This window comes from Lycorma delicatula, chromosome 4 (genome assembly GCF_047948215.1).
Source record: "Lycorma delicatula isolate Av1 chromosome 4, ASM4794821v1, whole genome shotgun sequence".
NCBI classification, from domain to species: Eukaryota; Metazoa; Arthropoda; class Insecta; order Hemiptera; family Fulgoridae; genus Lycorma; species Lycorma delicatula.
The window spans coordinates 147,214,036-147,231,588 of record NC_134458.1 but is presented as its reverse complement, the minus strand read 5'-3'; the positions used below and the strand labels follow the sequence as shown (position 1 = coordinate 147,231,588).

Genomic DNA, 17,553 nt, shown 5'->3' with positions numbered 1-17,553 from the left:
ACAGCGCCAGCGCCCCCCCCCCCCCCCGTTGATGTTTTCAGAGGCTACCACCCCTGAGCAGATCTTTGTTTAGAATTTATTCTCGTTGATTTTATTGATCTTGTATCTTTTCACCCGCCGTGGGGGCCGCGGGCGCTCTCGTGCACCATCTAGGACTCTAAACGAGATATATTGCTGGTCGCTACCGGTATAATCCTCGAGAACTCTCCAGTACTGGACGAGCGTGACCCGCTCTTCGGAGGCGAGGGAAATATCGGGAATGGTTTCCAAATATCCTGAGCGGCGGAACGTCGTCGCGTTCCCTGAATTGAGGATCACGAGTCCAGTACGTGCCGCCATGTCCAGAATGTATTTCCCTCTGGAGTTTGTATGCGCCATACCCCACGCTACCGCCCTGGAGTTGAAGTTCCTAGCTACCACCAATCCATCAGCGGCAGCGATGATAACATCCTGCAGCGCGTCAACTTTCCGGTGAAAGTTCGCTATAGAGTCATTTGGGGTGAGGTAACAGCTAAAAATCGTCACGTCACCGCAGCAGATCCAAACGAACCCCTTGCCTTAGCCGTGCCTCTGAACTTGGGCTCTGCTGCGATCCGGAATCCATATCGCGGCAGTCCCGAGCGAGTCTCTGAACCATTGAGAGTCGTCACGGTCCCGGTACTGCTCGCTGATCCGCAGTCATCAGCTAGCCGACTCCTGAAGGTTGGCTTGTAATTTGTTCAACATTTTAACGGAGCCTTCTCTTCGCCTGCTCCAGGGCTGCCCGAAAGACCTGACATTCCCTTGTTCCAGGTGCGTTAGCCAGCTGCGAAGCGTTCACCCCTTTTTCTTGTTAGAGCATGCACCGAGGGGGAACACTCCTTAGCCTTGTGCTCCCCTATCCCGCACTTATGGCAGCCGACTTCTGTCAGGCCCCTTACATCCACGAGCCAGATGCCCATGGCATCTGAAACACCGTGGGACCTGTGTCCTGGGTAATAATAATAAAAATAAAAATAATGCCCTGAGGTAGATAATCCTCACGTCCGGAACACAACACTACGTTCCACGTGCAGGGCGGCAACAGGTGTACGTGTGTACAATACATATAGCTGGCTAACGGGGTTCCGAGTGTTCTTCTCGGAGATGCAATTTTTTTCGTTCGAATTACATCTATAGGCCGTATCTAAGGACTGGATTTTGCGGCCAACTGCAGATACAAAAATTTTAACGATTAAGGAAACGGATTGATACCACCTTTAGAGCTGGCGATGTGGCGGCCACGGTCGAAGTGATTGCAGGTGTAACGGAGGCCTTTCGCTGTCCACATGCCCCCTGCGATGGCAAGCATGTAGTTAAGGTGCCCATGTATTTCGGCGCATTGGAGCCCTGAAAACCTTGGTGTGTAGGGGCCTGGAGTCAGTGCAGAGACTGCGCATCCGCTCTCTGCCAAGACATATGCCGGTTCCACCGGAGTACCGGAACGGACCTCCAGGGTTGGTAGCCCTGGAGTGGGGGTGTACCCCAGCGGCTAGCCTTACTACAGAAGGGATTAAATGACATGCAGCTTGAACAAACAACAAATGTGGCAGAGGGTTCATGTAAACACCCTCGTTTAGAACCAGCCGTTTCGCCTCACGTGAAAGAATGCGGAATCTAGTCGAATAGAAGTTGAGGCTAGAAAGAGCTTGCAAAGAGCTTTTTTTTCAAGAGAAACGTACTGAAACCAAAGTATTTTATTACAAAGGAAGATGGTAATTTCTCGAGGGTGAGTCCCTTTCTCATTGCTCGAGAAATAACTAAATGTGCTGGAGGCCCTGTTAAGGAAATAAGGAAAACCTTTAATGGACTTTAATGTGGAGACTATAAATGATGCTCAGTCCCAGAAGATCCTAGGGCCCAAAAATATTGGAGATTTTGTTGTACGCGTCGATCCTCCACACGCATGCTCAACACCTCAACGGGTGTTGTGGTCTGTCGCGATCTCCTAAATTGTACGGAGCAAGAAATTGTTGAAGAATTGGCACCCCAGGGAGTAATAAGAGTGTCGCAGATTGAACATGAGAAGGAACGGCGGGGTCCTATCTTCAGTCTCTCATGTCCTCACTCTTAACCGGCCAACTTTGCTGGAGAAGGTAAGAGCAGGTATTCATCGATTGGATGTGCGGGCATTTGTCTCACAGCCAAATGGGATGCTTAAAGTGCCAACGATGCAAATATGCGTGTGTGGTGATGAGGTGCATGAAGGAGAGCCATGTAAGGAACCTCCTACGTGTGTGAATTGCAAAGGACAGCACTCATGTAGATCCAGAAACTGTCCTGTCTTCAGACGAAGTAGCTGTGCAGGAAGTAAAACCCCTGCAGAAAGTTAGCTACCTTGAAGCTAAAAAGATAGTAAACGCCCGCAAACCTAGAGCAACAACAACTTATGCTCACACTGCGGCTGCTATCATAGCTGATCAGAATGTGTGTTTGTTAATTAAACTATAGAATGGTGACTTGGAGATAGTATTGAGGAAGTTTTGTGTCAAAATATAACTTCCTAACAGCTTCATCAGAACTTATATTTTCTTACCTACCATTCAGGAAGGCCACCAACACTAGGTTAACCTTTCTTTCTTTCTTTTTCCTGTTTAGCGTCCAGTAACTACCGTTTAGATAATTCTTCAGAGGATGATATGTGTGAGTGTAAATGAAGTGTAGAACACTAGGTTAACCTAACCCCCTTTGTGCCTCACTCGCCCAGTTTTGTAGATATTCAACACCCTGCAAATCTTTTCAATTTTAATGTAAATGCACCTCGAGTATATTAATGTTTATTATATTCTTTTACATGTAATATTTTATATTTATATAATTTTCTGTTTAAATAATTTAATAAATTATATTTTTGTATGTTCCAGGCTTCAAGTATTAGTAAAGCCATAAATCAAGTTGAAAATCCAGTAAAAGAAAAACATGTAAGAAGTATCCTTTCTTGGTATAAATTGTCATTATTTATTACAATTTTTTTTTTTTAAATTTGTTTGTTTTAGTTAATTTTTTACTGTTTTTAATAAAATGAATCATACTTATTATTAAAATGAAATTTGATACTTAAACAGTTGTTAATAATATTGATAATTGATTTCACATTACAAATTTATTTATGATTCATTTATGTATTTTTATTCAATAAATATTTGACCTTTGCATTGTATTACAACTGTTTGTTCATCAAAGGTAATGGCTTTTTATTACTGTTATTGATTATGTGATAGATGAAAACATGTTCTTATATACAACCTCAGGGTTTAATATTAAATTAATATAAACAATCACAATTTTTTTAACTGGTTGATGACTGCTTGTTCTTATTTCCTTATCTATTTTACCTGTCATTCTCTACTATCTTGGACATCTCATAAACAGTTACAGCTTTTTCATTAGTTGTATTTTCCGTGTTTATAATTTTTTAAAGAAATTTGTCTTTCTTTAATACAAATTTTTATCTTAACAGATTGGGATAATTTTACTATCCCTTTTATTTTAATTGCATTAAAAATTATTTCTATTAGTGATAGTAAAACAGAATAGAATCAAAGATTGTCAGACAAAAAATAAATATCAACTGTCTTGAACAAATGAGGTTTTATTTTTTTCATAATAAAAAGTTTAACATTTTATCTAATAAAACAATTTGATAAAACTAATATCTGCAGATATTAATGATTAAACAATTTTAATGACGACCATTTTGGAATTTTCAAAGGTATAATTTTTAAATGTATTTTTTTTTTGTAGATATTGTTGGGTACATGTATACCAAATTTCATAAAAATATTCCATTCTCTTCTTAAGATATAAATTTTTATTGAAAAAAATACAAAATGATAGACAGAAAGATAATAAGATGATAAAGATAAGTTTGTGCTTGGGAATATTAAATGGAAATTTGCAGGATATGAGAAATGCCATGCCTGACTGGATTGGAACCCAGGAGCTCTGAATGAAAGGCCAAGATGCTATCATTCTGTCACAGAGATCAGCCAAAAATTAAAAACATAAGAATAGAAATTCTGTTAACCTTTAAACAAAAATAGCTAAACGCTTTATTGAAGAAATTTGAAAATTAAATTAAGAATAATTATAAATGCAGTAATAAAAATTCATTTTTTAAAACCTGGATTGTGTAAAGGTATCCTTAATTGAATTAAATTCTCAGGTAACCAGATTGCAAAAAGATTATCTTTATTTCAAACGACTATAAATTATTCAGGAATAAAATATTAAATAAGATAAATCTTGTGTTTGGGATGGGGAATTGCTCATTAAAATAATTTATCAGATACAAATGTTCTAAAAGCTTCTTTTTAAAAACAAAATAAATTTCATCTATATAATACCAAGAACTAAATTAAAAATAATCAAATTAAATTTAGTAAGACTAAATTAAATAATTTTACTTTTTTATAAATTACTTTAACAAACGCAAATTAATTTGCTTTCCTGTCCAATTTTTATTTTGTCAAAATTTTTATTTTTAATTAAACATGCCATTTCATAACTACGTTTATTTATTCCTTTTTTAATCAGGTAATTTCTTTACCGTTACAACATATTGAATCCTTTCAACGTTTGATGAATCAGAATACACAATACTTCTTTGATGAATTAATTGACATACTTACCAGTATTATAATACCTCCTCTGTAAACAAATTTTCATTCATTGTGAATAAATAAATACATTTTTAATTTTATTTCTGTTGAATCTATTTTACAGTATATTATTAGAAATGTAAGTAAAGTTCCAAAATCCTATATAAAATGGTTATGTTACTATGCAATAGCCTTGTAATAGGTTGAAATCAATATAATCAAAACAGGGATAATGAAACTAATTTACTTTATTGATAACTTATAAAAAATGAGATAAATCTAATAAATATACCATGTATATATTTACATTTTACTATTTTTATTTTAGAAGTATTATGCAGTTTAAACATTTATTATACTAAATATTAAATTCAACTTAGAAAATTACTTAAGATAGTATAATGCTACAGTAGGTCCTGGGTGTAAAATTAAGAGTGTCATCTCCACCTTTTTCCATGTACAGTAATCTCTGTCAGTGTTTATAAATTTGTTTGCTTCTGTGTCATAAGTAACACTATTAATTAATATATTCCAGTAGTAGTTGTCATTACTATTCATCATGTTTTTGACAGAAATCATGTTTACAAAAAATTGGTACTAATATGTACAAATGTGGCTGAATAGACAAACATTAATTATGTATAAGTTTATGATTCATGTGAAGGCTTCATCATTATGCAGATAATCATTTGCAGTTGTCATTATTAAAAAACAACAAAGTAGGGTTTAGTTAGACAAGATGTAATTGGAGAACAAGAAATATAATCAATATGGTTATAATACAGTATTTCTATTTAGTTGTAAGAATTAAAAAAAAAACATTATTTTGACAGTTATGTTTTCATGTTCATATTATGTTATTTGAAGTTGTTAGTCAAGAAATCCCAGTTCATTGGGTTGGGGTTGTGAAACTTTATTTGTTTAGGGTGATCTCTATTTTGGAGGTGCCTGCTGATAGAGGTTTCGCTGTAAAATTTAATGAAATTGAATGCTTGTACTGGTAAATATTAAGTTCAATTAGTTAGATAACTATTTAGATAACTTCAGTTAGTTAGTATAACTTATGTATATAGGTTAGATTGTGTGTATTTCTTTTTGTTTTAATTTTTTATGATATAAAAAATACTACTTTACAGTATATTTGTAAGTAGTAACGTCATTAATAGTTATTAATATAAACTATTTTTTAATTTATTTCACTTTTTTTTAAAATTTATATTAAGATGTCAATGAATGCTTTTCCCCCTTTTGTTTCATCACTGGTGTAGCATAATCAGTATTATTAATTTATTGTATAGGATTTATTTTACAGATGGTTTCATACCAGTTAAAAGCATAGCTTGTTGAACGTAAAATACATCATTGCAAAGTGGATTGTGAGAGAATTTGAATTAGTTCACACTTATTCACACTTTATTTCTCTCTTTTATTTACTTCAAGTGAGAGTATAAATGTTTTAAGAAAATAAAACACAACTCCAGTCAAGTATTGGCAGTAAATTGCAAATGAATATCCATATAGCAGTGATATACATAGTTCAGTTGTGCACCATAGAATAAGTGTAGCCAGCATTTCTGCCCATCTGTTTGACTTGTTACAAATTTGAGAGTTATAAAAAGACCCTGCTCAATAATTTGAGGAGAAAAATATTTTCTGTCTGGTTAAATAATCAAATGATGATTTTAACCAGGTACTAATCAAATAACTTTTGTGTGCTTATTCAATCTGGTTTAACTTTACTCATTAAATGAGTAAAGTTAAAATTAACTCATTTCATTTTAAAATTAGTCTTTTTTATTGCGTTTTTCATGAAAAACATTCTCAACTTGTTGGAATTATCTTCCTTAAAAATTAATTTAATTAAATACATAAATAAATTAAGATTTTACAAATTTGTATTTATATCATTACAGACTAAAGAAATATTTTTAGTTATATAAAATTATGTTTAAGAAAGCAATTAAATGTTCTTCTTTTATATAATATTTAACTCTGCTTATAAAAAAAAAAATAAAAATATACAGATGTAATATTAATGCAGTATTTTTTAAATTATTTTTTTAATTATTGAGTATAAGTCAATGCTTTAAATTGTGAGAATTATTAAAATGTATAAAATTTTATGTTTTTCCTTTGTAATTTTTTTGTTGTGTTTTTCTCATTGTTTTCAAAGTATGATGTAGCATGTATGATTATAATTGCGTACTGTCTTGAATTTCTGATCCGAAGAACTTTTTTTTATTTGTTTTAAAGAATCTTCTTTTATAAATATTGTCAAAAAATATTTTGGAAAAAATTTGTTTCATCAGATTCTCTCCCTTTTGATTATTGATATTATCCTATTCAACTAGTTTTATTCTGTTCTTATTAGCTGTTTGCAACTAATGGTAATCAGTTTTATAGATGTTATGTAGATGTTTGTCTAATGTTTTATGCCTTGATTTAATTTTCATTGATGTAATTTAATTTTATGTAAACATATGTATTTATTATCTTTCTTTTCAATTCTTAAGATTAATTATCACAAAATTTTTGCTTCAGTCTGTATCCTTCTATGTTATATATGATCTGTATGTAATTCCTGTATTGATTACCATTTCACTGCTTTGTATTTGCACACATTTCCTCTTTGTCATTACTGTCCCAGCATTCTTAAATCTTACACATATTCTGTTTCTTTTTTTAACATCACTTTATATGGTGCTATTATGGTTTATTTATTGTCTTTCTTTATATGTTTTATTTTGATTTTATGCTCTCCACTTTTTCATTTAATTTTTTTAAATATGTAGAGAAGAAAATTTTATAAAATGTTTATGTACTTATTCTGCAACAGTGTGTTGCAAATGCTTATTGCTACTATTTGAAAAAAATTTCAGATTCTTGCCATGAATTAAACCCAAAACCAGTTAAATGTAGCATTCTGCTTACTTTTTTCTGTAAAGCCTTATTTTAAATGGTGCCTTCATGGCTTACGTACTGAAATTTTAACATTTTATAATAATAAATTTTGTTGAGTTGAAAAAATAAGTTCACAAAACAGCTTTCTTTCTCTTTGATCAGGTTTTATAATTATTATATTATTTTATATTATTTCATCTCTATTCTTTTTGAAATCAGGCAAGATGGATTTGGCAGAATTTGTACTATAGCAGATGCCTGTATAACTATAACATTATTACAAGATGTTGAAAATTAGGCGAGTGAGTAAAATTTGAGTGAGTGACATGCATTTTTCTTTTTCTTGGGCGCTAATTGAAGTATCGTCATCAGTGCCTGGAAACATAATGTATTAATATTATATTAATAAACTACAGTAACACAATAAAATTACCTTCTGAAATAAGCCAAACGGCGTAATTAGCTGAAACATTCTGTATTAAAATTCAAATATTTGCATATAAGCGGATGGCCCTAAGAAATCGTAGAACATAAGATAACATCATTTCATTATTCCCTAGCATATTTCTTTCATATGTCAGCCCCATAGTTTAAACTTGGCTACCCAAAGCCTCATAACAGTCATAATCCACAAGGTTGTGGTGCACTGTTGGCAGTCACAGTGAGCACAAAGAGGTGCATCTGTTTGCAGTCACAGTGAGCACAAAGCATCTGTTTGCATCATCAGATATTCATGAGTGAGCCTAGTGTGCCCTATTATTAAACGGAAAATAATAACCTCCTCTTGATGGTTATTTCTATATGAGGAGCTCCATGGTAAGTGTTTTTTAATGGATGAAGTTTATTGTTAATAGTAACATCCCATTCTTTTTGCCACTCATCATGAACTATCTGCTTTAAACAACAGACAAGATGGTTCAAAAACGTGCAATTACTGAAAGAAGGCTGGAAACAAGCTCTTTTGCCCCACTATCAGCACACTCATTGCTTGAAATTTCAATATGGCTGGGGATCCAGCAAAATACGACGTGCAGGAGAGGAAAATTTGGTTAGTATTTTGTAAAAGGATGACTTTGTATTAGGGAATTAAGTTTTTGTTTATTTGCGTGTTTAGGGATGCGTAGAATATAAAAACCATAGATAAAGACTGCAATGAATGAAATAGATGAAGGATGTGTAAACTTCCTGAAGTTGTAAATATCGAACAAGTCAACTGACTGATGCTCAAAAAAATTAAATAAACACCTGTAATATTAGTATTTCAGGTCACAAAGAACTAATAATGCTTCTAACAATGGAAAATTGATCAGAATGGTTTTTCTCATTAAGAGTTAAAAAATTACCTCTTTCATAATGCTAATTTACCTTTATAACAAGAAGTCCCAGTATTAAGATTATTGCCCCATTATATTAATGTTTATTGTGATATATTTGTTGTAGATTCAAATTACAAGTTAAAGGTTTTATCTTGTAGAGAATAATTAAAGGATTACTTATCATTAAAAGTAGAACTGTTTGACCACTTGTAAATTTTTTCATCAAAATTTCTTCTTCCTCAGAATATTTTTATTTTACTGTGTTAGAGGAATAATTTAAAAAAAAGAAAAATACTGTATTGCTGTTACAGTCTGTTGTTACACAATGCAATGATTGCTTTGATGATATTTGAATATACATTTATATATAAACCTTTGAATAATTATATTAATTTTTCTAACCAGTCATGGTATTCAAATTTTACTTATACATTAATTGTACGCTCATTGAGTAAAGGATTTAAATTCGTTGCACTTGATTTCTTTTACTGAGTTTTTATTTTCTGTGAGAGTTTTAAAAAATAATTTTTTATCCAAATCAAATCCTTTTTCCATTTACAAATCATACTTTTTAATCTATATGGTTAATTTAAATCTTTCTAATGATTATTGTCCTTAAGTGAGATATTAAGGTGCAATACTTGGTACCTTCCATGAAAAATCAGCTGAAACATTTTGGACATGTGCGCTTAGGCTTCCATTACAAGAAAATAGGATAGTCGCATGGAAGTTTTGTCATGTCTTACATAAAATTCTTCGTGAAGGACATCCCTTAGTTATACAGAATTCACAACGATATAAACGTAAAATTGAGGACGTTGGTAAACTTTGGGTAAGTTATATATTTATATTTTTATTTTTATATTATATAAGTTATGTACTAATACCGCATATCTTGTAAGATTATTCTAACAAATTTAATGTTTCACATTTCACAATAGGAAGTACCTGATTTTCACTTCAAAGTTAAAGTAATCCTTTAGTTTATTACTTTAGTTATCTAAATTAAAAACAAAATAATAGTTATAATTAAACAGATTTTGCTGTGGAAGTAAATATCTAAATTCCAAACTTTTGGAAGGAAGTTATGAACTTTATGTATTGGTTGAGTACACTTTTTACAAAGAAACATTTGTGAGAATGAAGAACCTTTTCTTCATTTATAATTTACATACTGCGTTTTCTAGGTGAAAACATAGATTTTGAAATGTAGTTAATCAAAAATTTTTATTTAATTTAATTAATAGTAGTTTATGACAGCTTACTTTTTATAAAATTATTTTAGACAAGATATGAAATCTGTGTAGCTCTGTTGAGTAATTTGAAAATTAGAATATTCTTAAATTCTTAGCTTTCTGTCATTGTTTCCTACAGAAAAGATAAATTGTTTTACACAATCTTATCCCGTCAAGTCATGTGGCTGTAACATTTGTAAAGCACCTGAGTAGAAGAGAGACTGTTTAGAGGGATTTCTCTAAGAGTAACAATGTACCGAAATCCCTGTATTGAACAGCATGAAGATGTTATCTTTCAGATTGAATACCATAAAAGACAGTACATAAACTGTTTATACTTTATTACAGTATGACATTTTTATATTTTTTCTATATTTATTATTCCATTCACATGTTAACTGTGTCATGTTTATAGTTTATTATAAACAGTACCTTGTAAGCTTAATTTGAGGTGTTAAATCAGTTTGTGTTGATAAGATGCTTCATTTTTAACTTGCCTAGAATTAATTATCTTTGCTTTACACAAAATTGGATTCATAAATTAAAAACAACTTTATAATTAGCTATTTTGTTTTATTGTAATTCTTTTTTATTTTCAAGTTTTGGGTGTTCATATCATGTTCCCTACATCATATATATCTTTGTTCCCTTACTTAGCTCATTTATCTTTATTCATCCTGCATTGTGAAAATCAAATAACACTTTTGACATATATTAAACAGAAATAATAAAAATTGGTATCATGGCTATTAGAATACTTGAAGAACCATGTGGCACCCAGTGATGTTAATTGTTTTAAAGATTGGAATTCATTTGTCAGTTAAATTCATAAATTTACAAAAGTTGTAATTCATTTTTAAATTACAGAACTTAAGTTTAAAGACTAAATCACATTATACATTTACTATGATCAAGTATCTAATATGTAACTCAAGAATTGCCTGTTTGCCTTATTATGTTAGTTGTAATTTTTTTTTAATACTATATTGAGTTATATATTTGTACTACTTGCTTGTACTAATTGATTTAAATGTTTTTTCAGGGTTTATTAAAAGAAGGTTATGGAAAATTAATTCAGCTATACTGTAATTTGTTAATGGTTAAATTAGATTTCCATAGACGGAATCCACGGTTTCCTGGAAATCTTGTAGTATCTAAGGAAGAACTTGATAGTATAGGAGAAAATGATATCAATAATTATTTTCAAATGTCAGTTGAAATGTTTGATTATATGGATGAAATACTTGTGCTTCAGGCTGCTAGTAAGTTTTAATTGTTAAAACACCTGTGTTGTATTACTTAAAATCTTTTGTAATAATTTTCTTATAAACAATGTGATTAATTACATTTGTAAATCTGTTTATTACAAGATCTAAACTGTTTTCTGTTGGAGATGAAAAGTAGTTTAAATTTTTAACAGAAAACAGTGAATTTTTAACATTATTGTTCTTTTTTGTTCTGCACTGTTGTTGGATGAGCAATAAATTTTAGTCTGTCATCTTGTTCTATTCTCTGTTACTTGTCCGTAGCACTTCTAATTTTACATCCATATTTATAATGAAGTTAACTTCATCTAGCTACTTTTTCCGTAATCTTCTTTGTTTTTGCCCATTACCATCCTTCAACATTTTCATTACTGTTGTTTTTTTCCCCTCATTCTGTTAACACACCTAAACCGACTAGTCTTGTTCTCCTTATTGTGTTTGACACACTTTCTGAATCTGTGAGAGCCTTTACTACTTCTATATTTCTAACATGCTTCATTTTTGTCTTGCCTATTATGGTTCTAAGAAATTCATTTTCATAGTTGTAGTTAACGTTCCTCCTGTACTTTTGTAACACAAACCTCTATATGATGTATATTAAATTTGGCGTGAAGTACATCTTGTGTAAACCTTCTATAAATTCCTTAGTGTAATTTATTGTTTGCTATCCATAATTATAAATTTTAGCTTCTTGAAACTTTTTCTCTGCGTATCTTTCCTAATTCGTTGATATTATTCATTTTTTCCCCTGCTGAATTGAATCAGTACTGTGCTTCACTTCAGAGCAAGGTAAACTGAAATATGACTTTACAGTGTTTCCATCAATTTCCCCTGTCGCTATAACATATATAAAGTATTGAGTTAGAGTAATGATCCTAACTGTACTAGAGTAATGATGCTAACTGTGCAGCTAGTCTGCTTGGTGAATAGAGTGAAGGTATCGCTTGCTGGCATCATCTGCACTTTGAAAGGCTTGATGGCTGTGGCTACATTAACAAGTATATTGGATGCTTGTTATTCTTGGAAAATGGGTATCTTATTCACTAGTGAGTCTAATTATTCGTATCATGTGACCTACAACCAAATTATGCTTATGGCATGTATGTGTACATCATTCATCTCTGGACTTCTGAAATTATCCTTTCCTTTTTTAATATACTTTGTGGGAGGTTGTTCTGTGTAAAAAAATATATCTGCTCTGTGAATGTCTTCCTTCCTTTACACAAAGTATATACAAAAGTAATGCACAACTTTTTAATTCTATGCATTATGGTTTTCAGGCTTAGAGCACATATATCTTGTTCTCTTAGTTGATGCCCTACCTTTGTGTGGGATTTTACAGCAACCCTAACACTAGTATAGAAATGTGAGCAGGCATTTATAATCAGAAAACAAGAGAGAAAACTTGTAAGATGTATCCTATCACTTTGCCAAATTTACTTGACCGTATTAACTATTGATTATCCTTCAGTTTCTTTTTCTTTCGTTTTTGTAATGTACTTTTTATTTGTGGATTACAGTTTTTGGCTCACTGGATATGTCACGTTCCAACTCTATGACAAGTAGTGGCCAATGTATTCTTGCACCACTCATTCCTATTATACAAGATTCATCACAGTTATATGATTATTCTGTAAGAATATTATTCAAATTACATGCATCATTACCACCAGATATCTTAACTGGACATAGGCAACGATTTTTAAAACAATTTGTTGAATTACGGCAATTTTATATGTCTGCATCAATGTTGCAATATTTTAAGACGCTTATACAAATTCCTCCGTTACCAGAGGTAATTGTATGAAATTTTTAATTTTTAGTTATAACTATTTTAATTAATTAAACACTTTACCACATTTTTATTAAAAATTGTCAGTTTTATGATCATTTCCATTGTACATATTTTGATTTTTTCTTCTTTATTGAATTTTATTTTTTATGAAAGTGTAGTATAACTCAGGGAGATGCAAGCAAAGTTTCACAAGATGAATATGAACCATTGTCTTTATTAAATATATTATAACTTTTTTTGTTTGATAATTTCACCATATAAACTTAAAAAGCTTATCGCTGGGATATGGAAATGGAATTTTGTAGCATATGAAAAATGCCATGCCTGACCAGGATTTAAATCCGCGATCTCCGGATGAAAAGCTTAGACTGTATCATTGTTTTACTTGCTGTTAAATCATCAATAATTTTATTGATGATGATAAAGGATCTTATTAATATTACTCTACAACTGGTTGGCATGTCAGTAATGTCGGTAGTTAAGATTGTTGTTGTTCTTTTTATTTCTTGCACTTGAAGGATGTTTATATTAAAAGAGATTAGATGCTTACTGTTAAATAAAAGTGGTTTTATATTATCTGTAGCACATAATTATTCATTTTTAAATTTATATTAAATGTTTTTATGATTTCATAAACTTTTTTTTATCAACCTACTTGAGCTGTTCTTGGGTCCATACTATACTGTGCAGTACTACTAGGGCTGAAAAGTTCTTGGCCTGACATAAATGACACAAGTATGACCAAATGACTATGATATTGTCACATAAGATCTTTTAGTTGGTGTGCTACAAAGTTTCAGACGTGTGCATTTGGTTGCTTGTTAGTGGCAAGAGTTAAGCAAACAAATATTTACATTTTCTGAAAAATTGATAAAAAGTTTGAAGTGTTATAAAGCATTTGTTTAAATGGTTTAACCCTGACAAACACATCCATTCAAGATGATGAATGTTTGGTGGGATGCTAAAAACTGTTACAACTGATAAAATTACCACAAAAATCTACAATCTAGTATTAAATGATCGCCGATTGAAGATGAGCTTGCTGAAATTGCAAACATCTCAATAGACCATGTCTGCTACATTTTACTTTATGTTTAGTGTGTGAAAGAACTTTCTGTTAGATGAGTGATGTGTTTGTAAAAGTCGACCAAAAATGTTTCTGATTGAATACTTCTCAAGGGTGTTTAGATTTAAACGAGATTCTGCTGAGTTTCTTTGATGTTTTATAGCAGTAGATTCATAATTATGTAATTGATGTTTTATAAAATGGATTCATCATTACTTGCCAGAGACCAAACGGTTGTTGAAAGTGCACCAAAGAAAGTGAAAACAGTTCTCTCGGCAGGAAAAGTCATGGCTACAATTTTTTTTGAAATCCAAGACCATCACTAGGTAGTGATATTCTTCACTATTGTACTGATTGAAGGGTGCTACTCAGGCTAAAAATTCACTACAATAATGATCCTGCACACACATCTCAGGTTATTGCTGCCAAACTCCATGGCCTTTCTTTGAATTGCTTCCACATACACTGTATTTGTTGGACTTCCCTCCTAGCAATAATTTCTCTTCCTCAGTTGAAAAAATGACTTGATTGATGAAAATTCAATTAAAATCTCTATAAGGTAAATGGTTATTACACTTTGATGGGGTCAAAGTGAGATAACCATTAATTTTGCAGAGATGGACAAATCAAATTATACCTAAGGCGTTGAAAAATTGTTTGTCTAAATATCTAATTAAATTACAAGATGACTATATTGAAAATAAGAAATAAAAATTTCTGAAGAATCTTGTTTTCTTTGTCAGGTGAAGAACTTTCCAACAGCCTCATATATAAATCATTTACCTGTTTAACTAGTATTTTTTTGTAACAGTCTGGCAATCATTCTTATTGTTTCTGATTAGCCAGCCTGAGACTTTTTTTTACTGGGTTTTTTAGTTAATGTTTTTATTAATTTTTTTTAATGTTTATATTTGTTCTATATACTCTTATGAGGTTTGTTTGTAGAATATTCTTAATAAAAATATTATGAATATTTGAAGGGCCTTGATTTTCTATTAGTTCAATGTTTAGATTACTATTCTTGTTCCTTTTTTTTCCTTGTTTAGCCTCCGGTAACTACCGTTTAGATAATACTTCAGAGCATGAATGAGGATGATATGTATGAGTGTGAATAAAGTGTAGTCTTACATTCTCAGTTCGACCGTACCTGAGATGTGTGGTTAATTGAAACCCAACCACCAAATAACACTGGTATCTACGATCTAGTATTCAAGTCCGTGTAAAAATAGGTGGCTTTACTAGGACTTGAACGCAGGAACTCTCGCGTTCACCACTAGACCAACCCGTTGGGTTACTATTCTTGTTACTAAGTTACATGTTTGTAACCTCTCACATTGTCATCTGTCCTTCAGACCAGTATAATCCACTTTGTGTAATCTCTTATATCAAATTAACATTACATTTCTAATTTATACAATGAAGATTATTGCTCATAGTTTAAAATTTTATCATGTATAAATTTGTTTTTCACTGTTAAAGGCTATCATTAATTTTGTTTGGGATTTTTTATAAAAAAATGAATTAAATTTTCTTTTCTTCTCACCTTAGATTTTTTTTTTGTCAAAGATTTTATTTCATAATAAGGAATGAAATGGTATAAATGAAACAAAAAAATCTTGCTCCTGAGATTTAAACCTTGGATCTACTATTGCCATCTGTTACTTGAGTGGTTGATTTGCTTGCTGGTAGGCATACTGTGGTTCCCAAGTTGTTGGATTCCCAGTTTGGTCGTTATTTAATTAGTTTGAAGTTGAAAACTAAAGATTTTTTTATGTGTTCCACTCCAACGATTGTTTCTGCTGAGATTTTGATCTTCAACCACTTACATAATTATCAATGGTTAAGCAGTAAGTAATTACTTTTTTTTTTTTAATAATTTTATTTTTGAATTTTATCTAATTAATTTCATTATCATTAATTCATTTCTTTGTCTAGAATCCTCCTAATTTTCTTATTCAAGCAGAACTTTGTTCTTATGTCACACCGGTAGTTATTTTACCACCAGAAGATCCTCCTGATCTTGACACGCCATCAACTGGAGATCTAGTCGATCTTGGCGCTGCTCAAAATGGTGGTACTATTTTACCTGATGTAATTGCTGAAAGGTATGTAATAATGATGTGAATAATAATTAAGTGTTTATCTTGTTTAAGCACAACATACATAGCCTTGCATATTTATATCTTTTATTTGTATTTCAAGTTTGTGTGTGTGCACGTGCGTGTGCATGAATAGTTGATTGAAGAATACAACTTCTAAAATATCTAGAAGAGACAATTCATATTATTTTAAAAAATTGATTGAAAAGGTTAAAATTAAAATTAGCTCTTCTTTATGAATATTTATATGTTGGCCTTAGATCATCTTTGTATGCTGTAAATTATTGTTCATTAAATCATAGGCATTTGTATGATAAATGCCATAACCAAAATGGTAACCTTTCATGGCATACAAGACATCCCCAAAGTTTTATAACTATTTCTAAGATAACAAATATTCCATGCCATGCTTATTAATAAAAACTAAGCAGTGAAATGGTTCTTAATGCTTTTTTCATTGAGTAAAACATACTGTTGGACTACAGCATAGCAACTCTATCAAAATTTGGGAGATGTTCAGCTCTACTAGTGAAATAATCATCCTCTTTGTAACAGTGATTGTTTATGTAGTGACATTATTCTCGAAAAACCATACCTGATTAGCAACTTGCTAATATATATATATAATAGTAAATTTAATTCCAAGAATTGATTTTCATGGGTCCTACATCTTCAGTTGGTATTAAATTTAATAATTGCATTATAATCAATTGTTTTAAAAATTCTGAATTTAGAATTTGTCCAGATTGTTATTGTTTTATGTCCAGTACATTCCAGTTCTGGGCAGCTGAATTTTTGTATTCATCCACAACAAAATTCAAAATTTATAAACTGTAACAATTTTGAAATTTCTAAATTGAAAATTTTTAAAACAATTTCAATGTAATTATAGAATAAAATATCACTTGAAGATGCAGGATCCTGCACAAATCGATTCTTGGAATTAATGTGGTAAGTTTAGTTAATGTATGTACTGTGTTTTGATGGTTTAAATTTCATTTAATATTAAATTTAATTAGCACAGTGGTAAATATGTTAATGAATTATTTGAATTTTCAACAAAAAAATTATTTATATATATATATGTATATGTATATATGTATATGTATATATGTATATGTATATGTGTATATGTATATATGTGTATATGTGTATATGTATATATGTGTATATGTATATGTATATGTGTATATGTATATGTATATGTATATGTATGTATATATATAAAGGAAATTCCTTTACGAATCTCTGGCTTAG

At 31.0% G+C, this 17,553-nt stretch overlaps 1 protein-coding gene across 3 annotated transcripts in view; it reads left to right on the top strand.

The window, feature by feature from the left end:
* Positions 1–17,553, top strand: part of LOC142323935 (huntingtin-interacting protein 1-like) — a 127,991-nt gene that overhangs the window by 56,067 nt on the left and 54,371 nt on the right. For all 3 annotated transcript variants that reach the window (XM_075364318.1, XM_075364320.1, XM_075364319.1), the window contains exons 2-6: positions 2,883–2,946; positions 9,469–9,668; positions 11,114–11,333; positions 12,857–13,131; positions 16,133–16,302. In XM_075364318.1, the coding sequence (XP_075220433.1) occupies positions 2,883–2,946; positions 9,469–9,668; positions 11,114–11,333; positions 12,857–13,131; positions 16,133–16,302 (929 nt within the window). The remainder of the gene's footprint in view (positions 1–2,882; positions 2,947–9,468; positions 9,669–11,113; positions 11,334–12,856; positions 13,132–16,132; positions 16,303–17,553) is intronic.